The following is a 27,806-nucleotide window of genomic DNA, read 5'->3' as shown; positions in this document are numbered from 1 at the left end:
GGAGAGTGAAAATTTGTACCAACACTTTTCTGGCAGGAGGAAACAAATCCTTCAGAGCAGATGGACTATCAATGTTCCTGCTTCTACACCACTTTACCTACTTTACAGATGGAAAATCTACGCTTTCTTGTTGGGTTATGAATGGACACTTATCTATATGCACTAATGTAATCTTTCTTTATTTTATTTATTTATCTATTTTTTTGAGGGGTTTCCTAGAAACACACAGAATTTAGTAACTTAATTATTATGATTCAGAGTTGTTTCACTTCAAAAGAGTTTAAGAATTTAGAAATTCATTCTTCTAGACATAAGAGAAGTTATCTAAAATAACTCAATTGTGTGCAAAATTAAAGTTTAGTTGTTAAGTTTAAAAGTTTAGCCTTAGTTAATTATAAGTTAAGCACAGGAAATACACAAATTTATGTTCTCTGTTACCACATTAATGCATGTAATGCATGTTGAGATTTTTACTAAAGTAGCATAAACATCTGATTTGAAAAGAACCCTTAGTTAACTCCATAAAGGTTAAAACTCAATTTTCTAACTTTTAATGCTGAACTACCAACTTGAAGAAATTAAATGACTAATGAATGCTTTATGAATTTATGCATTGTTTTAGAATTGTAACTAGGATGACTTTCCTAATACCATGCTTCAAACAGAAATGTCTGTTTCGCAAAAACAAATGCCTATCCTGTTTTTTTTTTGTTTTTTAAGTTTAGTTGGAGTAGGGCATTTCATTAAGAATTGTTGTTGTGACATTGGTTTTACATTGCTCTAAAAGAAATATATAGTTCAGTACAAATTGTTTTTCTAGCTACTTATAAGGGCTGTTTTCTATTAAGCTTGGATTTTAGTTTTTTTCAAGTTCTTACTACGTTATTATTTCTTGTTTTTTTCTTAACTTTTGGTTTTAACTTTTGTACTACTTTTTTATTACTATTATTGTTCTTGATTTTTTTTTTTTCATGTCTTCAGTCATTGGTGTGATACCTCCACATTTTTCCTGGACAAACATATACAGGACCACCTCACTGACAAGGAGGGGTTGCAGGATAATCTTTCCTACCTAACAGTCATATTGTTACAGGGTTGAATAAATGAATGCCGGAAGGTTTTATGTATCTTGCGTATATGCGTTTTGTTTTTTGTCGGTTTTTTCTCTTTTTGTTACATTTTCCAGGATGGTGTTATGTTATATCTTTTGACCTCGGAGGGAAATGATGATTAATAATAAATATAACATATTTACTTATAATCAAAAGGGGGAAAATTATGTGGAAAAATTACAATAAAGTCACACCTGCTAGTTGTATTGCTATATGTTTATTCTAAGTTCCAGAATATTCCCACCAAGTTTGAACTATTTTGGTTACATGTACAAGGTTGGATGTTGTTTTTCACAGCTGCATGGGAACCAGTCGGTTTCCTAGGCTTTGGATTTCTTATCCCTTTGTATAAAACTCGTGTTGTCTCTGCCTGGCAGAGCTTTTCATCCAGGCCTGCTTCATTATTGCTCTCTGTATTGTGCACAATATATGAATAAACCTGATTGAGTGATTTTACTTGAACAGTTGTTTTCCAGAACAGTTATCTTTGAAGAAAGAGATGATAAAGTAAAGCTTGTCTACGTTACTCAGTTTACAGTTATGAAAAATTAAGGGAGACAGACAAAATGTCAGTGGGCTAGTGCTTTCTAGAAAATTAGCAACCAGATAACTACTGCAAACCATACTAGAACCTTCAGAAACAAAGCATAAACTGGCACATACATTTCTTGCTGTTTAAACTTAACATCAAACTGAAACTTTTATTTTTAAAAATAATGCATTGATTAAAAAAAACACAATAACCTCATTGTAATTTTAAGACATACATAGAGTACTTACACAGGACTATTGTCCAAAGAGTGATGATCGACCAACATCTCTGGGAGAAAATCCAATTTAAAAGCGGTCATAACTGTAAAATCGTTTCTTTTCTTCGTTTTTTACACAAGGGAGCTGCACAGGTCCAGGGATGATTAGCAAACAATTTATCCCTGCTTGTTTGTCTCTGGGAACTTACAGGATTAAGGTTACCAGACGTTAGGTCAGTGACTTGACGTTTGATGGGTGCTAAAGTGATTTTGGCAAATAAATAAAAGCTTGTATCAAAAAGATCCACTTAAAAAAAACTATCTAATGGATGTATCAAATGTTCAAAACGCCAAAACTGACAGCCGTGTGGATGTTGGGGAAAAAACCCCATGAAAACTGAGAGACACTGGGACAGCAAGGGTGAGGCAGAGTAATGGGCCATGTGTCCACCACAATTAAAGTGCTGATGGTTCATATTCTTTGTGTGACAGAGCAGCTAAATCTGCTGGCCTCAGAGAAAAGTACTAAGAGTGTCAAATTGATGGTGATAAGGCTGACTGGGCAAATGGAATGAATAGGGAAGCAATGTTGCTTTTTAATCTGCAACCAATTCCTGAATAGGTGTGAGCAAGCTTGTATATTATCATGCAGTCATTTTTTTTATTGTATTTTTAAAGTTCACAGCTATTTATTTACCAGTTTTATTTACTACCCACTTGAGTATATGTCTGACCCAACTGTTTTTAAACCTGCCTGTTATTCAGTGTATTCTACCTGTTACTATTACAAATGTGGGGAACTCTACAACGAGGATGTAGACAGGGTTGCCCCTTAAGTCCATTACTTTTTAATCTTTTTATTGAACCACTAGCTCAGGTTGTTAGGGAGGAGTCTGGTTTGGAGGGGGTGACGATAGGGAGTGTGGAGAGCAAGATATGTCTATATGCGGATGATCTTTTAGTAATAATTAAAAGCCCTGAATCTGGTACTCCAGTGCTCATGGATATTCTGGAATCATACGGCAAACTTTCCGGATATAAACTTAATATGCAAAAAACTAAAATTTTGACTTTCAATTTTAGCCCATCGAAACGGTTAATAAATAGCTACCAATTTAATTGGAATCAATTACAAGTGGAATACTTGGGGATCATATTAACAAAAGATTTAGCTCAATTATATGACGTTAATTACAAATGCATAAATAAGAAAATATATGAGGACCTGGCCAGATGGAGCCTGCTTCCCCTAGACATTGGTAACAGAATCCGTGCAATAAAGATAAATGTCCTTCCGAGATTACTGTATATATTTCACGCACTCCCTGTGGAGGTCCCAGTAAAACAATTTAGGGAATGGGATAAACACTTCTCAAGGTTTATTTGGAACAATAAAAGGCCAAGAGTGAGATACTCGACCCTGCAGCTGCCTAGGGATGGGGGGGGTATGGGTCTACCCCACCTGGCGGATTATTACATGTCGGCCCAGTGTGGACCCCTGGTACGCTGGTGTAGCCCGGCCTATGAGGCTAAATGGAAAGACATTGAACTCTCCTTGCTGAACTTCCCTGCACAGTCAGTACTGGGCTGTCTGGACGGATTGCCCCAGGTATATCAGTTGCAAAATCTGTGCCTAAGCTTCTCCTTGAAGGTATGGGCAGGGTTGGTCAGAAAGTTTAATCTTCACAGACAGATAGGGCTGTTGAGTTGGCCTGCGTATCACCCGCATTTCCTCCCAGCATCGATAGATCATAAATATAGAAGGTGGGCAAGACAGGGAGTCACCGCATTCTGCACTATAGTTAAAGACGGGGTATTAATGAAATTTGAGGAGCTATGCCAGACCTATGAGGTGAGTAGAGAGGACTTTTATCGCTACTTACAGGTCCGTAGTTTCCTAAGAAAGGAAATGAGAATTTCTGACTTGGAGACAATTCCAGGCATAATACAACTTTTTATTGATTCATATGCTGGTAAAAATATAAGAGGAATTACTGGCAAATGTTATAGAAATTTAAGATCCATGAATAAAAACTCAACAGACTATATAAAAGAGCGATGGGAAAAGGAAGCAGACATGATAATTACGTCAGAGGCATGGATGCAAATTTGGAGGGGCTCCCTGTCGACCACAAATTCTTTGATATGGCGCGATTTCACGTGGAAGAATCTAGCCCGATTTTTCATCACGCCGAAGCAGAGATCTCAGATGGGTGGGTTACAGCTTCCGTGCTGGAGGGGGTGCGGCGTGACTGCGGTAGGCCACTACCATGTTTTTTGGGACTGTACGGAGTTACAGACTTTTTGGAAGGATGTACATCGTCTAATATTTAAAGTTTTGGGTATAAATCTGGACTTGTCATTCACTGTTCTGTATCTTGGAATGCTCCCTGAGGGACTTAGCAAAGGGGATACATACCTACTGAAAATAATTATGGTCGCCAGCAAGAAAGCGGTCACTAAGTGTTGGCTTCAACCAGGCCCCCCTTCATTGAAACTCCTGGTGAATATTATAAATATGATCCACGACATGGAGATGTTGACATTTGCAATACGACTTAAAAAGGAGAAAGGAGAGAAACTCTGGAAACGTTGGGAATGCTTTATTGTCAGAGGCGATGAACAGTGATTTGTGGGACTCTGCACCACCTGAGCGAGAAAATGGGGTTCCTTACCTGATCACATATTTTTGGTTCTCTGGTTCCTGATTCTGGACTTAATACTTTGTAATAGTTATGGAAATGTAATATTTTATATCGGTATTGGTGAATGTCACCTGCCCTAGCCCTCTTGTTTTGCCGTGTTCTGTATTTGTATATCTACTTGTTTAAAACTAAATAAAAATAAAGTTAAAAAAAAAAAAAAAAAATGTGGGGAACTCAACAAATGTGTAGTGTTGTGCAAAATAGGTATGATTGACTGAAATACAAATAATTAATTAGTGCTCACAGTAATTATTAAAAAAATATAGTAATTTAGATCAAATTTACCAAGTTGGGGCACCAATTGATTATGAAGATATAGTCAAATTATTTTTGAGGCTGTTTTATGAATGCATACTTGATGAGATCAGTGCTGAACGCAAGTAATTCTCTCAATCTCACCATCAGGTTTTGAAGTAGAAGGCACAAATATCATTACACCATAACTCAATGTACATAAAAGTGTATTGAAATATATAAGCCTACCCAAATAATATCAATCTCAGGTCCTTAATCGCAGGATTAGGCTGGTCTTATTTTTTCCAAACAAAACTGTGTTCACAGCTCATGGGTGAACAGGACATGTCACACACACACAAATATAATATCAACTTATCGGAGGTCTAACTGTGCATCTTTAAAATGCTGCATAATATAGAGGGTTTCTGAATATTGTCTAATCCATGCCCTTATTTGGTTTGCAGCAGGTTGTCAACCTAGCTGCTAGTTCTCCTGCATGGTAATGCCAAGGAATGTGTTTTTAGATAAGTTATCAGAAAAAGTCAAAATTGGGTAAATAACTTCACAGAATTAGTTTTCTGCCCGTTGCCTATATTACCAATCATCCAGCTCTACCATTGAAACAATGTGAAAGTAGCTGGTAGGCTCCTCAGCATTTCCCACCGTTTATTTTGTTAATTCATAACCGTATTCACAATACATTTTTTATTATAGATTATTTTTGCATTCAGAATACATATCACATTCACATTTTAGAAAAATATTAAATCACAGGATAAAAATGTTTTTTTGGGGGGTGGTATCAGAGTGCTGTCTAAACCAGGTGGAGATCGCGCTCCCCTCCAAAATCACTGCTTCCTTTATTGTTTCTTTTGACCTCTCCAAGTATTTGTCTGAAGCTCTTCTGTTCTTCCTTTTCTACTGACAAACTGTCCTTCAGCAGGTTTACTAGAAGTGTTCTTTTTGACTGTCTGATTCAAGTAACCATTATGGAAGTCAGCTGCTGTCAGTCGTTTGTTTAGAAGAACTGTCCTAAAGGCCACCCAACCATCCTGAAAAATAAAACAAATATATGTTGAATTATAAACAGCTGTAGTTTTATTCATCACAACACATTGAGTCATGAAATTCATGTTTTCTATAGTAGTACTATATATATATATATCGACTACCTGATGCAATAGTTCACACTACACGTTATTGAGCAACATTTCAGACAGAAGAAATTGGTATTGGCCAAAATCTGAATCGGCAGGTGAAGCTTTTTAAAAGATCAGTACTGGTAATCGGCAATCAGCAGAAAACTGCAATCGGTGCACCCCTACTGATAACCGAACATTAAGTGATCCTAAGTAGGGTGACCAGATTTGGGTTTCTGAAAAGGAGGACACTTCTTTTTTTGTTGGCGGGGGGGTGGGTAGAACCGGCGGACACACATGCGCTTTGCCATACAAAGAAACCTGGAATGGAGTAGTGGAACGGAGTGGCAATGTAATCACAATGTACTGTAAGCTATGTAATGTGTTTTGAGGCAGTTGACCAAAATCCCTAACGATTTTTAAATTCCCCCCGGACATTTTTTTAGGTCTGAAAAGTAGGACATGTCCGGGAAAAAGAGGACGTCTGGTCACCCTAATCCTAAGCCTACTGTAAATCCTCACCAAACTTTCGCCACTAAACAGGATGTGACAGTTAGGGTTGTTGTCAACAATTACTTTAGTAATCAAGTAATCTGTCGATTATTCTGTAATCAAATAAAAAACAAAAAACAAAAATAAAATGGATTCTCAGTCTCCATTAATAAAAATGTACTTGAATAAAAACACCAAAGTGTAAATAAATACTGGATTCAACCAAAAGAGTTCAGATTATGAAGTCGGTAAACCATATTGTCCTTCAGTAATCATTAGATTTAAATAGAGAAGATGGAACATCGACTACCTGATGCAATAGTTCACACTACACGTTAGTTCACTCCTACATTTTATCCTTAAGACAATCTGAGAACGTTGATGTTCTAAGATTGTCTCTTGTGGTTTCATAACCGATCATCCTGTAGTGTGTGGTGTGTTACGGTAGATCGTTGTGGCGCTCCGATCTAAATCAGGGGTTTGTTGAATGTGACAGGTAGCCAATCAGAAAGCCGGATTCTCCTCCTGCTTTCTGAAGGGAAATTACAGAGGGGAATCCCAAACAGCTGAAACGGAGCAACCCGAAGTCCAGCGGACATTGGAGATGATATGTGGAAACAACATTAATGTTTATAAAACATTTGGTGTAAAGAATATAGAAATGATGAGGGGAGGAGTTGGAGCCAAATTGGTACCAGTTGATGAACCCGGTAACTTTTCAGCTGTTCTTTGTTAACGTGACATGAATAGGTTCTAATGATTTTCATTCATTCAGGACGTTACGCTGACACTAGAGCCACATGCACTGCAGGTAGATTGTAGTAAAGCATTGATTAATGCCTGGTTTTAAAATGAGTTAACTGAACTTGTAGCCATTATTTTGTGCCCATTGTTGGACACCACACAGCAGGATGGAACCGGATCGAACCGTTCTACCTAGGATTTCTGTCGGCTAATGTGTGATCTCTGAGGTTTTGAAAATGAGCCGACAATCGGCCGACAGCTCTAAGATGGTGTAGTGTGAACTGGACATTACACTGAGGAAATGAGGAAGGGTGGGTCAGTGGAGAGCAGCGGAGTTTAGCTTTTTTTTCATTCTGCGTCATCAACAGAAAGAGAAAAAGGGTGGAAGAGACGACAGAGCCGATAATTAAAATGACGTCGATAGTTTTAATTTATCGTACGATTAATTTATTGTGACAGGCCTAGGCTTGTGTATTCCATGCATCACATCAGTTATTTTAAAGATGCCTATTGGTCCCCAGAAAAACAATAAAAATCCAGACATTATCATCAATCAAAATTGAAATCAGAATGAATTTGAAAATTGAAAGTTATTGCTGCTAGAAATGAGCAATTGTCAACAACTCATAGGCAGAAGTGAAAGCGTTGCACAACATTAATAATCACCCGGCTGGAACAAGCTGTTCATTTATATTTTACGGTAAATAGTAAAATATAAATGAACAAAGCTTCAAGGCAGATAATTTGCCTCAAAGTATTTTAGAATCGTGGTACACAAATCATTTGAGGAATCGTTACATTTGTATCTATATAAAATGAAGCAAACCTTAACAAAAAAGTGAAGATTTTCAACCACAGAAAACAGAAACCCTTTGTGACTGCATGGACAGGAAAAAAATTATACTGAAAACAACAATGCCAAACTTGCTCAGAAGATACGGGAACACTAAGATTACTAAAAAAATGTAACTGTCATGTTGTATTAAACAATCCAAGTCAAAAAAAGAAACTTTTTGTTGCATTTATTCTAACTTAAGTATAATAAATTGTACTACCCCAAACAAACAAAAAAGGTTAGTAAATGTTTATCAAAGTAAATTGATCAACATTCAAATCTGTTTAATAATTGTTGTACCCTTTTTTCTGAATTTTTGGTTGACATTATATTGTTTTTTGGGACACTTAGGAATCATCTGAAAACAATTACCAAACATATGTGTAAATAACCCCAGGTTAAGCTCCTTATTTGTTATATTCCCTTTTGGGGTTTGTTGTCGTCAACAACCGGTTGACTTCCGGTTTTTGATTTGATGCTTTTATTTTGATGAGAGAGCTTCCGCTTTTGGATCGGCAGCTTGGCAACATACAGAACGGAAGACAAGTAACAACAGTGTTATGAAACTGTATCTGGTTATTAGACGCCCCCTTGATAGAGGCACAAAGTATGTTTATTTTATAAACGAATATTTCTATTACTGATTGGTTGGAATTGTGAATTTGCTTTACTGTACTGTAATCAAATTAGGTATAGTTTTTGAATTTCTTGATATTTTTAGTGGTGAACGTTATTTTTAGTTTTCAAACGTTACGGTTGTAAGAGCATGGTTTGTAGCTTACACTGTCTTATTTTGTTTGTGCATGCAGTTTTTACTGTGAAACTCATGGTTTAATTCCAATAAATCGTCTCTGTTCATCAGTAAAGTCACAATCTTTCATTTTTCTGCTACAATATGAATATAAGAAGATTCATAATTCACGGAACAAAGAAATATTTTCAAGATGTGACTTTAGAATAGTTAGACAACAAATAAAGCAGTAGAAGTATAATAAATGTAAACATACCTTACAACAGACAGCCAAAGTATTGGAATCCTTATCATAGTATACTGAGCCAGGTTTTTGATTCCTTTCATCTGTGTGACAAATGAAAATTACACGTCAAAACGGCAGTAATTTACAATCACTCCCAATTCACATCCACAAAATCCAAAAAGCAGAAAGTGAATCATTGGGAGTCAAAATTTAAAATTGAAGAAGAAAGTGCTGATTTTCATTTAGAACAAGCACATGCTAGCAGCAGGGACAACGGAGAAATGTTTTCAAACTCATACCCCTCCCTCGTCACGGAAATCACATAAAGAAGTTCATATTATGCCACTTTTAAGTAGAAGGCTATCGATCTGGCAGTACAGATCGATAGCCGCTGCATGTTAGCTACGCATGAATTAATCCATGATTCGGCATTGGAGAGGCAGGGCTTCGTCCCTAATAGCAGATTTATTAACGACACAGCCTTCTGCTGCGCCCTTGTGGAAAACCAAGAGCAGTGGAGATACCAGCAGCTTATAGCCCGGTGTGGCTTATATATGTATGTATGTTGGAGTTATTATAAAAACTTTGTGGGTGGGGCTTATAGTGAGGTGCGCTCTATAGTCCGGAAAAAATGGTAAATTGTTACTAGGCAATTTTGCTTCAGATCAGACATCTTATGAAAAGGGATTTAGTCAAAAACAATCATATGGTATAAATGACCTGAAGTATAACATTTTCCAACAAAATCCAAAAGTTTTATAGTTTCTCCCATCCACATCGTCCTTAAAGGGATCTGAAGAGAAAAAAAGCATCATTGTAACAAAATTTAATGGTGCCCCATTAAATGCACTCAAATAATACATTTCTTATTTTCTTACCCGGGATCCAATGGCACGACACAAACAAGCAATTTGGTCACAGGTTTGTTCTTCCCAATTAATCCAACTCATAGATCTATTGATTTTTGGAGCTGTAAGAGTCAAGTACAATCTTTATCACAAAGGAAACCTAGTTCAGTGGATATAAAAACTATACACACACCTGTTCATGATAGGTTTTTGTGATGTAATAAAATGAGACAGTAATAAAGTTTCCACCTTTAACATTGAAACTGGAGTGATGGCTCCACTTATAATACATGTGTGCTTGATATGAGAGACCTGTGTGAAATCAAAGACAACTCAAGTGATTGTTGCTGCATCATTGTCCAGGAGGGGAGAATGCTGGAAATCAATGACTTACTGCAATCTGTTGGGTTTCCTTAGATAGAAACTTTTTTGAACAATTAATATTGCATTGTACTGATTTATAACTAGGATCAATTGGAATGTATGTGTGATTGAATTGAAATAGTTTCTGTAAAGTGCCTAGTTGTGAATTGCTGCTATTTAAATAAACTGAATTGAAAATTGAATGAACTGCTGTTTCAGAATGTATATTTGTGATTACTTGAACTACCTGAAACACATGATTGATATTGTCAGAGCCAGGCTCTAGCTATGGGAAAGTGGAAAAAAATACCAGAAGCTAGAGGCTTCAAAATATTAAGGATTCCATCTTTGGGAATCCTTAAGGCTTTCTACAATTTCAGTCAGTTAAACTTGTTAATTTTGAATTCTACTGTATGCACTTATATCTTAATCTGACTATGTGAAGGAATAGTACTAAAATTTACTGGATTGTAATTACCTGAATATGAACTGGACATTGCCTTTCAAAGAGTTCTTGGGATGCAAATGGCTTCTTGTATTTAGTAAAGATGTCCAAGAAAAATTGTAGCAAAAAGGAAAAAAAAACAAAAACATTACACTTAAATGCTATTGTTGATGTGAAAAGAATTTAAAAAGCTTTAAGGGCATGCTTTGGTGGCGTAGGGGATAGCGCAACCCACATTTGGAGGCCTTGAGTCCTTGATGCGGCCGTCGCGGGTTCGATTCCCGGACCCATGCCGCATGTATTTTCCCCTCTCCTTCCCCCCTTCCTGTCAGTCTACTGTCATATAAGGGACACTACAGCCCACAAAAAAAAAAGATAATAAAAAGCTTTAAGCCCAGTTCACGCTACACAATTTTTTGCACCGATTTCCCCCTTACGACAATCTTAGAACGTTCTGCATTCTAAGATTGTCGCTTGTGATAATCACAACTGATCATCCTGCAGTGTGTGGTGTGGTACAACTGATTGGGTCCAGTCGGTAGAACGTTGGGACCGCTCCCATTTGAAATCTGACATATTCAACATGTTGGATTATCGCAGCGTGTGGGGTTTTTCCTGACTGGTAGTGAGAACGCAGTTTGTTGAATGTGACAGGTAGCCAATCAGAAAGCACGCAGAGGAACCCCAAACAGCCAACGTGCTGCAACCCAGAGTCCAGCAGACATTAGAGATGATTTGTGGAAACAACATTAATGTTTATTCAACATTTTGTGCAAAGAATACCCCCAGAAATGACGAGGAGAGGAGTTGGAGCAAAATTGCTACCGCGGTTGATTCCGGAAATTTTTCAGCTGTTCATTGTTAACGTAACATAAATAGGTTATAACAATAAGGTTATTCATTTCAGTCAGGTCGTGACGCTTACAGAATGTAATTGTCACTCGTAAAACATTGATTAATGCCTGGTTTTAAAATTATTTAACTGGACTTGTAGCCATTATTTTGTGCATACTGTTCTCAATGTAATTGTGAACATTAAAATAGCAAATGCTAATCAACTGATTAAGCTTAAAAAAACCGACAGAACAGAAAATAATCTAAACACACAAATGGTATAGACAAAGAAAATGTAACTTAATAAAAATAGAGCCGCCGCGTGCCCCTTCTCCACGCTTTTATCCAACGCCTTTTCTTTTTGTTACATATTTTATCTTTAAAATAAGCTCACAAACTGTCGCCATTGCTTCTACATTGTCGGCCATGTTTGTTTACTATAAATTCACGTGTGTTACAGTGGGCTTTTCCTGTATTTTCAGTCTGGAACCTGAATGTCAGTGAGAAACCAGTTCGTGTGTGATGTGTTGCTCTTGCTGTGTGGCTGGCTGAACACTATACACTGCACAATCGAACAATTTTGGTCGGCCAGTGTTTGGGCCCTCAGGTTTAGAAAATCGGCCGACAATTCTAAACTCATGTAGTGTGAACTGGGCTTTACTTAACATGGCAATTCTGGTAAAAACTTCTAACCAATGTATTACATCTAAGCTTCTTCAGGGTCATTTGTTTCTGTAGTGCACACTGCTGCCCTGGGATTACATTCGTTTTAAATTGGTGCTAAATTTGTATTATAAAACAGCTGAACAGAACTGAACATTTTACAAGAGATTTCATTTATTCTGTGGAATTTCTGGCAATAAATTTGTTTGAACAAAGCTAATTTGGCATCATAGATCTTGACATTTTTCACAGCAAAATACACCAATTCCTCAATCTATACCTTTTAGAACTAATAGATGCAGTTACCAGAGAGGCCTGCAACTCCAATCCTCAAGGTCAGTATCCTGCAACGTTTTGACACACACCTGCTCCAACAGAACCGAATCACAAGACTATTGACTCAAAGAGACATTTTGAGCCTCTTTGACTTAACTCAAAGTGGCATGTCAGCAACTTTGAGTCCAGGGGTCTCATTTATAAAATTTTTCTTCCAGTTTAAACTGGTTGATATTTTAGTTAAAATGCACAGGTTGTGGGTCATATATATATATATATATATATATATATATATATATATATATATATATATATATATATATATAGCTGTAAAAGAAATTAAATGATTTATTATTGTCTCATCTTTTACATCACAGCACTGCGATTTTACTGTGTGTTTACACTTTTTACAACAACTATATATTCGACAGTGTCCATTGAGTGTAGATACACATACCAAATGTTACACCCTTCGGTTCCTGCTCCCGTTTATTTGCAATTTTTTCAGGAAGCTTCATCAATGTATCAAGCAACTGAAAGATACCAAGTAGAACTACGATGTCAATATTTTTGTTAAGAAAAATGACTGCATGCATACATGCTGCATCAACTTACAAGATGTGCTCCTTTGGTGGCCAGGGCAGCTCCAAGATCTTCAGCAGTACAGTTTTTTGGAACTTGATGGATCTCCTGGTTTAGAATGGGCCCAACATCAAACCTTAAAGATTAATACATTTGTGTTAGATCCTTTAGCAATTACAATTACTTTTGACTGCTGGCTGCTTATTTGTAAGGGTTTTCACGGGATGATGACGATACCACATGCTTCTGAAACTTGTTGGCTTCTCTTTTTACAAGATATAATGGAGTACTTTTGATTTACTGCATCCAACATATGTGGGAAGTCGGTAGGAAAAAGCAGTTGTTTTGAGAAAACTGATGTTAGGACCAACTACAAAACCTAACATTTAATTTACCCAAGAACTGCAGTTTTTAGTCTGCAAATGTAATTTGGGACATAACTAAAAAGGTTTTCCTTTGGTTTACTTGTCGGGACGTATCTGGATGACTGTGACTCCTGTCACAGTGTCACCATGCATGACAGTGTGGAACACAGGTGCTGGACCTCTCCACCTTGGAAGCAGACTCGGGTGAACATTCAAAATCCCACTGAATCAAAATAGCATGCAGAAAAGAAAAAAGAAATTAATATTTCACAACATGTCTTACAATATCATCTGACAACATGACATAATGATAAAAAGTACTGTTTGCCCCTTTGTCATTTCGTATTCTTTTAAATTAGTATGAGTTACGACAACATTTAATTTCCCTTCAGGATTATTAATGCAATTTGGAAACACATGGTGGAACTGTGCATCTGTTGAGTTTATCATACAAACTACTTCACAGTCCAAAGCTTGTAAGAATGATTGTTAATGGTTTAAGGGAGTCACATTGTAGCAATGACATGCTGAAGGCGCCATGTCAGAGAGTAGACACAGATAGAAACCAATTTCAAGGCATCAAATTGCATAGTCAAGTTATGTTTAATACATAATATTTTTTATAACAACTGATTTTAATGTACCTGATTGTGCTATAAAATGACAATATGTTCCTGAAAACTACATAATGCCTTTTAGGGTATATTGAGGTACCTACAGGGGCACTTCTTTTTTCTTTCTTTTATTAATAGGTAATGTCAGTACAGTCATGCTGTGAGAAGTTCCACAGTATGCCTCTTTCAGGCTAAAAAACATTGGTAGATGGGCTCAAACATGGTTAATCATGAATACTCGATACTAATGCTAAATACTGACAAGGGAAACTTGACAATGAGTCCACGATGGAGTAAACGGCCAAAAGATACAACCACTCCAACATCAAACTGTCCCTCTACAATGTGAGGGGGCCAGTTGTGGAGTGCCAGCTGGTTCTGTTGAGCAAATCTCTTCACAGGCAGATCACCAGGCAATGTAACAACCTCAAGCTTCTCCACGATCCCTTCATTTGAATTCCTGAGAAAAAAGATTAAAGGCACATAACAGGAGTATTTGAACTTTACATTAGTTGAAATTGATTTATTTTACTGTATTCCAACGAGCTTAAAATAAAATTGAGATAGTGCATGTTTTATTGTAGAGCAAAAGCTGTCATAGAGCAAAAAGATCTGAACATGGGATTGGGCAGGGTATTGTTTCTTAAGATATGCACTACATCTTCATCTGACTGAAGAGGGCAGGTCAGGCCCTGGACAGGTGGCCAGTCTGTCGCAGATGAGTCTAATTTAACAAAACCAAATAGAAAAGAGATCTCAGTTTCCATTTGTCAAATTCCTAAAGCTCACCCTCACAAAAACGTAAAAAAAAGTTTTTGCGTAACTTTTTTTTTTTTTGCAGTTTTAAATTTTTTTTACCGAGTCTTGGTATTAAATATAACAAGTGAAATGCTTTTCTTGAACTAATCGAATGTTTAACTACACAATCTACAGGATAAAGGTTGCTCCTGATTTATTCATATGCAGCATGCTGAAGAAAACTAATCATAAATGCAGTGATTCTTGAGATTATGAACAAAATGGACTTACATTTTCAAAAGAAATAAGTAATTATTTATCAAGCTTATGTATTAAAATATGACAAATAATGTTTTGGAAATGTGAAGATGATAAGGTGCAGGCTCCCAGTAGCATTTTTATTTTTTTTTAAATTAACATTTTTATGGACCTGACTCAGAACTTTGTCAACACCATCTGACAAAAATAAATTATTTTTATAAAATATTTATTAGTGATATTTTTACTCAGTTTTATAGACAAATATTTCTAAAGATACAAAAGAAATATTATTTTAAACTAAAAATAACAAAAAGTCCATTTGACGGAATTGACACAGAAGTGACAGTGGTGACGAACCAGTGAGTAAAAAGAAACACTTGATGCACTCCATTTATGTAAAATACATTAAAATCAATTAACTGCACATTTAAGTGAGATTTGTAAACACTATCACTGAAAGAGTCACACTGTCAATTAAAAACTCTGATAGTGTTGACATCTGACGGAGTTGACAAGATGCCAAACTCCCTGAATTTATGTTATGTTATTCTGAAGGAGGCCATATTGTACCAAAATTAATATTTTTTTTTTTTTAAATGTCATTAAAATTTTGTAAATTATCATTTATGATGTTGACACAATATGGAGAGGTTGTAACAAGCAACTTAGGAATAAAATGGAAGAAAAACCTAAAGAATAACATAAGCTGTTGAACACAGACTACAAGATCTTAAAGATTTTGGCAGTGAGGTTAAAAACTGGTTTGCCTAAAATAATTAGTCAAACACAATCTGGCTTTCTAAAAAGCAGATCCATCCATAACAACATCCACCTGGTTCTGGACCTTATTGATTATAGTCACTTAATAAGAGAGGAAAGCTTTATGTTGTTTTTAGATTTCCACAACAAATTTAATTCTGTGGAACATCAAGTTATTGTTAACACATGGAGACATTTTGGATTTGGAAATAGTTTTCTTAATATGATTACCATGTTAAACACCAATATTAACAGCCGTGTGTCTGTGTCACAGGGCTCATACACCAGATTCAAAGTAGAAAGAGGAATCAGACAAGGTTGCCGTATCTCGCCTCTCTTATTTATTTTAGTCACATGACTACTAGCAATAACAATTAAAAACTCTAATATTGAAGGTTTGGAAATAAATGACCAGAAAATAATCATTAGCCAATTCGCAGATGATACAACCCTCTTCCTAAAAAACAAAGAATAAATGTCTCTAGCTCTAAAGGAAATAAAGTTGTTCTCTCAAGCCTCAGGGCTGCAGCTAAATATGAATAAATGTGAAACTATGAGTATCCATATCTGTTCTGATTCTTCAATTTCCAATATTCCAGTTAAAAATGAAATTAAGAACTCAGGCATGTGGATTTCTAAATGTAAAGCTACCAGCGTTAGAAAAAATTTACAAGACAACATTGATAAATGTGGCGAAACCTTAAATAATTGGCTTCAAAGAGACTTGACGTTGTTTGGTAGAACATTATTAATAAAAACTGAATCCTTATCCAGGCTGACGTATCCTGCATATTCCTTAGCCGTCAACAGCATATTCCTGCTGTTGAAGCCGTCGTATACAGTAAAATAAATTATTTTAATATTTGTACTTAATTGTCATAATATATTATTTTAGTACTTCTATAACTGTTTTAAACTATTACAATGTTTTGAGTTCTGCTCCTGGACCAGGGCTTCTACAGACACCATCCACCTACTACATAGGTTAAAATAAAAAATATTCAGCTAACACCATGAAAACATACATTGTTGTGTTGACATTACCTAGGTTAACTTAGTTAATTATTTGAAGCAATTATATTTTGTGTACATTTTTATTCAAATTCTGTGCTTTATCCAGAGAACAATTTTTGTCCCTAATCTCAAGAATTATTGCATGTGGATTTCGGTAAACTCTGAACTGAGACTGATAAACTTAAACTTTAGATTATTATCTGAGTCTCTGGGGAAAATCGAGGATGTTTCAGATTAACTAACCCTTTCTCTGCTTTATTCTGTATTCAAACTTGTTCTTTAGTTCTTTACTAACTTTGTTGTCTGTGAGAAAAGAAACCCTAGTGTGCGACAGACTGGCGACCTGTCCAGGGTGACCCCGCCTCTCGCCCGGAACGTTAGCTGGAGAGGAACCAGTAACACTCCCGAACCCTCTAAGGGACAAGGGTGAACAGAAAATGGATGAATGGATGGATGGAAATCCTAGTGTTGAGGATTTTATCTTTTCTTCCATCTCTTTAAGTCTCTTCTTAATCTGCTGACACGCACACGCCACAGTTTACATAGCCATGTTTATGTACGACTGCCGCTAGTCTTCCATAAACAGACTGAAACTGATTAGATTACCTTGGGAGGGTAGAGACTGCAGAGAAGAATAAAAGCTAAATACGCGCTAGTCTTTGCCTCACTTGGTGTCATCCTTAACGTGTGCTAAGTTTGGCCCCGCGCTGCGACGGTGAATGTCACTCTGTATCTGTTCCTACTGTATGATTGTAACACATTTGATAATTCTTCTCATTAAATCTTGTTAAAACTTCTTACAAATCTCATTATTTCAAAGGTAAAACTTAAGGGGTTCATGGTCGGGACTCGAAACTGGTAAAAACGAACCTGTTTGTTGCACAAAGAGCAAAACGTTTGACTCACAACACTAGAGAGGTCGTGAAAACTGCAAGTTCGCAATAACCAGCTCAAGGTAACCAGGAACAGAATCAGTGTAGAACATCGAGACTTCCGGTACCTGCAAAGATTCAGTAGTTTGAGAGACTCCACAGCAAACTGGTCAGTACCGAAGAACAGGAGCCTCCAGGACACCCTTGGTGGTCCTGCTTTACAGGTAAACTGCGTGCGGACATTGGTGCTGGGGATGAACTTCAGGACATTCAAAACATAGTTGAGGGTTTTCAGGAAAATTCTATCAGTCTTTCTGTTCATCCACATGGTAAAACAGTTTTTTTCCGCACACCATGTATCCAACTTGCCGGTCCTGCTCAGAATCTGTCCTTATTATCCCCGGTCTGAGCAAAGCAGCGCCATGTCTTTTAGGAGGCTCCTTCTTCCTCCTATTCGGGTGGTAAACATCCAGATATTATTGTATTATCGCCGCCTACAGGATGTCACAAGCATGCAATTCTTCTAATGTATGAATAAATTCTTTGGTTTGCAGACAGTGAAGGTAATTTGCTTAGCCTTCGAATCAATGAACCAATGTTCATTGATTAAGTTTTAAAACGTATCATGCTTTGTGGGTTTGGTGGTTTATTTTCTTAACAGTTGAATCTATATGTCAAGGACCACAAGTCAAGAAATTAAAGCTCTCATAAAATTAAACTAAGCCACGATAAACAGTTATCATAAATGTACTCAATTACATTTCCTTGAGTAACTTTTTTTTAAAACTACTTTTAGGAGTATTTTTCCTATGCTGTCCTTTTTACTTTTACTTGAATTATTTTATTATGAAGTATTGCTACTTTTATTTGAGTAAGATTTCTGGATTCTATAACAACTGAATGAAAAACAAGCCTGTTTTCACCAAAAATTCATCAAAGACACACACCTGAAGTTTTAGTTAAAGTTTATTTTTACAAATCAGTTTTTAAACTGATTTGGAAAAAATATATATTTTGCCTTCTTAGCACCACTGAGATCTAGAATCATAAGACTAAGATATCCAGCCAAAGAAAACTCAGTAGGTAGGCTGCTGGTAGGCCTCAAACATTCAGGGCCCTATAAATGCCTGAATTGTAACACAGACCATATTTATATCAAACTTTACCATTCATGTATTGAGAATGACAAAGCTATTACATTTTATTTAATGCTTTTCAGCAGAGATAAAATAATTAGAAAGTTATTTTATCTAATTCTTTGCACCTTGTAAAAGTGCAAAGAATCATTGATAGTTTGACCATAGCTACAATCTAATGCTGTCTGTATTCTTTATGTTTACAGACAATAAGTGAGTATTACTTATTCACAAATACATCACAGCAAATAACAGTAAAGAGTGATTTATTTTAAGCTGGCCAATTCATCTGGAACCCCTCTCACAGACTTCACTACGTCCTACCTGTGGAAGTTTTGTTTTGTCAGTTTTATTTAGTTGAAGATTAAGATAAGCTTTATTTAAATTATTTAATATCTGGCCTTCATTAAGCTGTTGTCTTACTTTATGTTTTATGATTACATCACAGGTAACGTAAACATATTTACAGTATATGGCTTTAGTTTGCCACCTACAATGTTGTTATACTGTACACTGTATACAAGCAAAAGGACAAATGTGGTGGCTGCTGTGCAGGCCAGTAAGCTGGTAGTAGAGAGGAAGGAGGTGTCGGACAGCAGCGACACTGAGAGCTGGTTCTATGACACCAGTGAGCCATTTGTGTCTCAAACAAGCAGTAAAGAACCTAGATACCCTGCAGAATCTTTTAGAACATTTTTATAGCAAAATAAAGGATTGAGAGGAATAAAATCGAAAATTATTCGATATTACTTTAGATTTATTATGGGCAAAAATTGAAGCCGGTAAATATCGTAAGGTACCTAGGGGTATACATACTTCTTTATATGTATCATTTCAGATACACATGCAGAAGATTATTGATAAATGTGTAAAAGGTATTAATATTTTGAGATGTTTGTCAGGGAATGATTGGGGGGTATCAAGCACATCTTTGAAAAGAATGTATGATGTTTTAATTCGTTCTGTGTTGGACTACGGATGTATTGTTTATAAGTCAGCTGCTAATTCCTTATTAACAGATTTAGATAGAATCCAAGCTAAAGCGCTGAGGATATGTTGCAGTGCTTTTAGAACATCTCCAATTCCTGTTCTTCAGGTGATTACTAGAGAAATGCCACTGGACTTAAGGCGGATGAAACTGTCAGCAAAGCATTGGTTAAAGTTACAAGGGCATGAGGAAAATCACCCTACTAAACAAGTATTCAGAGAATGTTCATAACATTAGGAGTTTTGGATGGGAGGGGAATTTCTATGCAGATTATTTGAGGATAAATAATATAGCATGCTGTAAAATTGTAATTAAATCTAAAATTGCTCCATGGTTATTTGCCATTTGACAAATGCCAATAGTAAATTTAGAAACAAACAAAAATTTTTTAGTCAAACTTATGTTTAGTAACAGGAGAGTCAATTAAATCCTTTTTAACTAAACATTTTTAGTTATTAAAACTATTTGTAGCCAATCCTGGTGACTGTTTTCTTTTGTCATCAACTGATTTGACAATAGACATTTGTTTTAGTGTATTCAGAGTACAGTGTTTGTTGGGTTGGACAGTATTCTTTGAGATTTGCCTCTGGAAAAACTAAAATTCTTCAAAAATTCTCTTTTTCTTGGATTTCTATTGGCTCTCTGATCTGATCCCTTAAATTTTTACCCATCAGGCCAGAAGTTTACTCTTCCAACAGCTTTAAGTCTGTTTCTGCTGTGAAAGACTAATATATATCTTTGCAGAACAATTTCAAGAAGGTGAGAATTTTGTAGGTGAATGGGTTCATTATTTTTATTTAAGATTCTTGTGAGCGGTCATCTCAAAGTTTTTCCAGATGTCAGATTTCTTCTTCTTGCTGGCTCCATTTCAGTCAAGTTTATTTATGTAGTACATTTCAGCAACAATGCAGTTTCAAAGTGTTTTGTATAATAAAAAACACAAATATGAAGTCATAAAATATACCATAATCAACAATTGAGAAAACCGGTAACAAACATTACATTTTGATGAGTGCCGTTATCAAAATGATTAATACACATGAACTATAAATGGTTCCTTTTATGTTGGCCTCTACTCATCTGATGCCCGATCAAATACAATAACCCATGCCATGAAGATAGAATGGCTCATGACACTTTTTTGAAAACCGACATGCAAAGTGAAGCAGTCACATGACCCATGCAATGCGAGGCATCGTTTGTTGCCTGTCATGTGGTTTTCAGCAAGACGACACAAGCATCAAAGCAGGGCTTCATCTGACACGCCCCCTTTTTACTCGATGCTTGGCTTCAGATGGGCCATCACTATTTGCCAACAGCAGATGAGCTTTAACCTTCCGCTCTTGTTGTGCTGCCTGGATTTTGGACTTTTGTATTTATGGATTTGCCATTAAAATTCACCTTCATTCATTCCAATCTAGGTCCTCAGTGATATAAAAGATATAAAAGGCGGTTATTCCTCTGCATAAAAGGAAAAAAAGAAAAGTCTAATGAGAACATCTGTGATGAAGTGGTGGCGCTTCTGTGCAAAATTGCCTTAAAATTAGGATGAATAACAGGGACAGACAGATCATCATTCTGTTTGTGAGACGAGCCTTGAAAGACGACATCTGGAGGAGAACTAAAACTAAAAGGAGTTTGCTTCTCTGAAGATTTGACAGCAGAAGATTAGAAAGCAAGACAAGTTCTGCAGCCAAAAATTGAAAAGACAAAAATAGAAGGCAAAGCTGCAGGCTTCAGGGGCCCGTTTGGTTTTGTTTTATAAAGGACAACAAGCACATTGCACCGTTTTACAGGAAACTCATTCTGATGCATCTGACGTGAAGTTCTGGTCGCAGCAATGGGGAGATAAAATTCTCTTCAGTCATGGGACAAATCGATCCGTTGGAGTCGCCATCTGCTTTTTCAGGTGTCCCGGTAAGATTTTGAGTGAAAAAGCAGATAAGGATGGACATTGGGTAGCCTGTGTTTTAGAAGTTGATAATGTCCGAATAATTTTGTTAAACATTTATGAATATAACAAATGATCAATACAACAGGAATCTGCTACATCAGATAACAATGGTTATTGCAGAGTTTAATGCTAATTTTCCTACTGATCATATCGTAACAACGTAGTTGGAGGGGATTTCAACTTGGCTCCAGATGAATATATGGATCGTTGGCCTTCACTGCTGGCAAAAGAAACTCCAAATCCTATTGTTAAAGAATTTGTTAGTAGCATGAAATGGATGGACGTCTGGAGAACGCTACACAGTGGAGTCAAACAGTTCACCTGGCACAAACCTAATGGTCAAAGTAGATCACACATTGATTATTGGCTGCAGCCCTAGAGTGCATTAAAGAAACAGAGATAGCAAACTGTCCTTTAAGTGATCACTGCATTATTAATTTAAAACTACAAAAACTAGATAGAAGTTCTAAACCCAATCATTACTGGAAATTTAATTCAAACCTTCTTACAAACTTGGAGTTTTGTCAATTTATTAAAGAACTTATTCTAAATATATCAAATGACAATTCTATTGAAACACCAATTCTCAAATGGGAATACTGTACTTGAAATACAGTATTAGAAAGTTTTCAATAACATCTGGTCAAGAATTACACAGAAAAAAAAACAGAAGAGACAATAGTGATTAAAGATCTTATGTCACTTTACAGAAAATTAAGTTGGACTGATAAGGATAAAGAAACAATAAATAAATTGCATTCTAAATTAGATGAGCTTTACATAAGTAAGGTAAAAGGTGCTTATGTAAGGTCCAGAGCCAGGTGGATCGAAGAAAGAGAAAAAAATAGTGCTTTCTTTTGTAACTTAGAAAAACATAGACAGGAATATAATGCTATTAATAGTCTTATTATTGATGGAGTGGAATGTTCTGAGACTAATAGAATAACAAAAGAAGTATTTAATTTCTATCGTAATCTTTATAAATCTTCACATACAGAGAGAATTACTTCATCCTTTTTTGATAAAATAAGTAATCTAGTTTCTGTTATTGATGAAAACTTTAAGGAAATCTGTGATGAAGAGCTAAGAATCTCTGAATTTGACATTGCTATAAGAAATATGGCGTCTGATCGCGCTCCTGGTCCAGACGGACTCACAGCTAACCTTTATAAACATTTCTGGGAGGATTTAAAACTTTTGTTGTTTCAGGCTGTAGAACAATGTGTTAGTAGAAAGGAACTCATGGAAACTGTGAAACAAGGCATAATCAAACTAATCCCAAAACCTGGTAAAGATAAGAAAAATGTAAATAATTTAAGGCCTATCACGCTATTGAACACAGACTACAAGATCTTAAAGATTTTGGCAGTGAGGTTAAAAACTGGTTTGCCTAAAATAATTAGTCAAACACAATCTGGTTTTCTAAAAAGCAGATCCATCCATAACAACATCCACCTGGTTCTGGACCTTATTGATTATAGTCACTTAATAAGAGAGGAAAGCTTTATGTTGTTTTTAGATTTCCACAACAAATTTAATTCTGTGGAACATCAAGTTATTGTTAACACATGGAGACATTTTGGATTTGGAAATAGTTTTCTTAATATGATTACCATGTTAAACACCAATATTAACAGCCGTGTGTCTGTGTCACAGGGCTCATACACCAGATTCAAAGTAGAAAGAGGAATCAGACAAGGTTGCCGTATCTCGCCTCTCTTATTTATTTTAGTCACATGACTACTAGCAATAACAATTAAAAACTCTAATATTGAAGGTTTGGAAATAAATGACCAGAAAATAATCATTAGCCAATTCGCAGATGACACAACCCTCTTCCTAAAAAACAAAGAATAAATGTCTCTAGCTCTAAAGGAAATAAAGTTGTTCTCTCAAGCCTCAGGGCTGCAGCTAAATATGAATAAATGTGAAACTATGAGTATCCATATCTGTTCTGATTCTTCAATTTCCAATATTCCAGTTAAAAATGAAATTAAGAACTCAGGCATGTGGATTTCTAAATGTAAAGCTACCAGCGTTAGAAAAAATTTACAAGACAACATTGATAAATGTGGCGAAACCTTAAATAATTGGCTTCAAAGAGACTTGACGTTGTTTGGTAGAACATTATTAATAAAAACTGAATCCTTATCCAGGCTGACGTATCCTGCATATTCCTTAGCCGTCCCTCCAAAGCTCATAAAACAGATTAATAGAATTAATTTTAACTTTATTTGGAAAAACAAACACCATTACATCAGAAAAAGTCAAATTCTAAGTTGTAAAATAATGATTTCTTCTCTTCTGTTTCTTTCCGTTCTTCTCATTTGTCCAATTCTCTTTTGGATTTTATAAAACCACCTTCCTTTCTTTTCCTCTACCCATAACTTTTGCCACCTCTCTTTTATTTTCTGTTTAATTATACCCTTTATTTCTGTTATACTAAAACTAACATTAATATCTATCCTTACCAGGTTGGTACTCTCCTTAGCCATCCTGTCTGCTATTTCATTTCCCTTAATCCCTTGATGTGCTGGAGCCCATACAAAATTTACTGTTAACCCATCATATTGATTCTGTAAAGCGTTTGTTGTATTTCCATTAATATATCTGGTCTACTTTCTGACTGATTATTTTACAAACTGACTAATGAAGAACTAGAATCTGAACAAATGATAGATTTTAATGGTCTGACCTCTTCCACCCATTGAACTGCTAAAAGCAAAGCAAGCATTTCTCCTGTATACACTGAAACTCTGTCACTAATCCTTTTCCCTACTTTTCTAATAAAATATTTTTAGAAGAGTCACTTAAATTACTAACCATAACATAACAAATTTGATCTTTTCCTGGAGCTGATAACTTACATTTTGTAAGTGCCCTGTTCAGTTCTGTTATTGTAAACAACATATTCAATGGATCATTCGTATCTTCCATTTGCTGTAATAAATCCCTGTTCTCTAAAATTGTCTTTTCTCTTCCTTTTTCCCTTCTTCACTAATATTTTCAGAATTATGAATTTTAACAAAAGTATTTACCAACATTTTTGCCTTTTCTCTGTCAATAACTACTGTTATTTCTCCATTATTTAATATTGGATTTCCACTCACTGTCATGAAGTCCGGTATATGAGGTTGTGAGGCAGATGCTAGACCCAGATGAAGGTGCAAATGAAAATGTTTAATGGTGAAAATCTCCAAAATACAATCCAAAACCAGGCAGCACAGCAGAGCAAAATCCAACGCTCAGCACCGGTAGCACTGGATAATAGTGACGGTCTATCTGAAGCCAGGCTTCGAGGCTTGTACCGAGTAATAAGGGGGCGTGTCAATGAAGCCCCGCTTCGAGGCTTGTGTCGTCTTGCTGAAAACCACGTGACTGGCAACAAACGAGGCCTCGCATTGCATGGGTCACGTGACTGCTTCATTTTGCGTGTCGGTTTTCAAAATAAAAGCGTGATGAGTCGCTGCTTGATCGCATGAGTGGAGTATTTGTCTTCATAAGTGGCCGAAATAAAAGGAACCTTTTATAGTTCATGTGTATTAATGATTTTGATGATGACACTCATCAAAGTGTAATGTTTGTTACCAGTTTTCTCAATGGTTGATTGTGGCATATTTTATGACTTTATATTTATGTTTTTATTATGTAAAACATTTTGACACTGCATCGTTGCTGAAATGTGCTACACAAATAAACTTGATTGAAAAGGAGCCAGCAAGAAGAAAAAATCTGACATCTGGGAATACTTTGAGATGATTCACTCACAAGATTCTTAAATAACAATAATTAAACCCTTCACCTCTAAAATTTTCACCTTCTTGAAATTTCCACTATTTCTTTGTTCTGCAAAAATATATCAGTCTTGCACAGCAGAAACAAACTTAAAGCTGTTGGATGAGTAAAATTCTGGCTTATGAGTAAAAATATAAGGGATCAGATCAGAGAGCCAATAGAAAGTTTTTCAGGAGGCAAATCAAAACTCGAAGAAAATTGTCTGCCCCAACAAGCACTGCACTCCGAGTACACCAAAACAAATGTCTACTGTTAAATCAGTCAATGACAGAAGAAAACAGCCATTAGGATTGGCAACAAATAATTTTAATAACTAAAACAGATTAGTTAAATAGGATTTAATTGACTCTCCTGTTACTAAACGTGAGTTTGACAAAAACTTTGTGACAATATTGCATTTACTAATTGTTTTTAAATATGTCTGTCTGAGTAACAAGGCTGTCACAACTTCACCAGCAGGTGTCACTAGTGAGAAATGAATGAAGCATGGAGTAATGAACTTTTGGGCAAAGCAATGGGCCGGAAGCTTCATTGCTTCGTGAGGCTTCATTTGCCCATCACTACTGGATAAACGAAGGACAAGAGACGTAACCGAGACGTAAGACAACGTAAGACCCGACAAAGACACAGAGACACAGGTGACACTAAATACACGGAGGGTAATCAGGGAACGAGACACACCTGGGAACTAATCAAAGGGAGACAGGACAACACAGAGACATAGAAACACAGAAAACTCGAAATAAACACAGGAAAACACAGAACATGACACTCGCTTTTAATTCCATTCATCCTTTTAATTGTTGTCCATACCTTAGAAATATCCGTCTCCCTCCCTAATGGATTACAAAAACTCCTCCAATAATTTCTTTTTGCATTTTTAACAATTCTTCGTACATTTGCTTGTAATTTCTTGTATTCATTCAGATTCTGAAAGTTGTGATTTCTTTTTAACAATTTGAAAGCTTTATTTTGTTTCTTGATAACCTCAGTACATTCGGATGTCCACCAGGGCACCAACCTTCTTTCTCTTCCCCCACCTTTCTTCCTTGTAGCCTGATTAGCTGCTTCTAATACAGCATTACATATAGAAAAATTCAAATCAACAATACTACTACTCATATCCACTTTTAATATTTTTATTTCACTACTGTTCCAAAATGTTTCCCAATCTGAAGACCTAAAACACCATTTATTTATTCATTTTATGAAATACCTCTCTATATTTAACTTCATTTCAATCATAATAGGATAATGGTCACTTCCTATAGTTGTTTTATTGATTACTTGCCATAAACAAACACCTGCTATAGAATTTGAAACTAATATTAAATCAATTACTGACTCTGTATTATCTCTAAAATTAATTCTAGTTCTACTTCCATCATTTAGACATACCAAATTTTTTACATCCATTATTTCTTCTATGATATCCCCATTTTGATCATTATGATGACTCCATAATGAGCTTTGCCCATTAAAGTCCCCACACCATATAACTTTACCATCTAAATATTCCCCAAGTTCCTTCATTAAATCTATTGAAAGTCTTTTACATGGATTATAGAAATTAATTATTTTAAATTGCCTATTTACTGTACAAATTTCAATAATATATTCTAACTCTCTTCCTTTAGCCAATAACCTAGATTGAATTCCCTGTTTTATGAATATTATACATCCTCCGCTAGATCCTCCCTCTCTGTCTCTTCTAATGCTTTCATATCCTTTTATAACAAAATCAAGATTTGGTTTAAGCCAAGTTTCCTGAATTTATATAATATCTAGATCTCCTTTAAATTCTCTAACAAATCCTTTAAACTCTTGTCCATTTGCAATAAAGCTTATAGCGTTCCATTGTAAGATGAACGCTTACAAGATGAACTCAGTTTTTGTCTTCCTGTCCTCCAGCCTTTCCTTCTGCCTCTAGTCTCTTATTTATGTGCCCCCAAGATGTATCCTTTATACCAAAAAACCTCTCCGCCTCTTTCACAATTAGTTAGATTTTTTCTGTTTTTGCTTAACTTGATCTGTACAATTAATTACATATGCAATGAATGAATGAAAAAACATTTTCCCTTTTCTCCAAAATTCACCAAGTTGACAATTCTTAAGTAGAATAAGATGAGTAGTATTTTAAAAGAGCAGAGGAAATCTTATGTGTTTTGAACAATAACAATATTTGTTGTTAAGCTGTTGCTAAGAGATGACAGCGTTTTCTGGTAACCAAGGGCCACAATGTAAACATTACATATTTTAGTTTTTCAAAGTTTACAAACTCTAAATTTGTTGTCTAAGTGTAACGGATA

At 35.8% G+C, this 27,806-nt stretch overlaps 2 protein-coding genes across 6 annotated transcripts in view; both read right to left on the bottom strand.

The window, feature by feature from the left end:
* Positions 1 to 2,602, bottom strand: part of celf1 (cugbp, Elav-like family member 1) — a 90,098-nt gene extending 87,496 nt beyond the window's left edge. The window contains exon 1 of the mRNA XM_044139373.1: positions 1,893 to 2,602. Coding sequence (XP_043995308.1) covers positions 1,893 to 1,963 — 71 coding nt within the window. The 5' untranslated portion in view covers positions 1,964 to 2,602. The remainder of the gene's footprint in view (positions 1 to 1,892) is intronic.
* Positions 2,603 to 5,493: 2,891 nt separating this feature from the next.
* On the bottom strand, positions 5,494 to 24,899 carry mtfmt (mitochondrial methionyl-tRNA formyltransferase). Of its 5 annotated transcripts, none has more exons than XM_044139347.1 (11): positions 24,813 to 24,899; positions 17,978 to 18,074; positions 17,753 to 17,883; positions 14,243 to 14,440; positions 13,467 to 13,589; positions 13,035 to 13,137; positions 12,877 to 12,952; positions 9,869 to 9,960; positions 9,711 to 9,783; positions 9,021 to 9,091; positions 5,494 to 5,855 (listed from the first exon to the last, which is right to left on the bottom strand). In XM_044139347.1, the coding sequence occupies exons 2-11, from the start codon at positions 17,978 to 17,980 to the stop codon at positions 5,664 to 5,666; spliced, it is 1,062 nt and encodes a 353-aa protein (XP_043995282.1). In that variant the 5' UTR covers positions 17,981 to 18,074; positions 24,813 to 24,899; the 3' UTR covers positions 5,494 to 5,663. The 5 variants fall into 5 exon arrangements, with proteins under 5 accessions (XP_043995282.1, XP_043995258.1, XP_043995264.1 ...); XM_044139323.1 differs by lacking the exon at positions 24,813 to 24,899 and adding an exon at positions 20,927 to 20,976; XM_044139329.1 differs by lacking the exon at positions 24,813 to 24,899 and adding an exon at positions 20,902 to 20,945.
* Between the last annotated feature and the right edge of the window lie 2,907 nt (positions 24,900 to 27,806).

This window comes from Gambusia affinis, linkage group LG02 (assembly GCF_019740435.1).
Source record: "Gambusia affinis linkage group LG02, SWU_Gaff_1.0, whole genome shotgun sequence".
Lineage (NCBI taxonomy): Eukaryota > Metazoa > Chordata > Actinopteri > Cyprinodontiformes > Poeciliidae > Gambusia > Gambusia affinis.
The sequence above is the reverse complement of the archived record's forward strand: the minus strand, read 5'-3'. Positions and strand labels throughout refer to the sequence as shown.

What these genes read in the sequence shown, in the direction of transcription:
- mtfmt (XM_044139323.1), bottom strand. Translation starts at nt 20,961, where the DNA reads ATGACAGGCAACAAACGATGCCTCGCATTGCATGG. An exon ending in ACCGAAGGGTGTAACATTTG is followed by an intron (nt 9,961 to 12,876) that starts GTATGTGTATCT and finishes TGACTCTTACAG; the next exon opens with CTCCAAAAATCAATAGATCT. An exon ending in TGGAAAATGTTATACTTCAG is followed by an intron (nt 9,092 to 9,710) that starts GTCATTTATACC and finishes TTTGTCACACAG; the next exon opens with ATGAAAGGAATCAAAAACCT.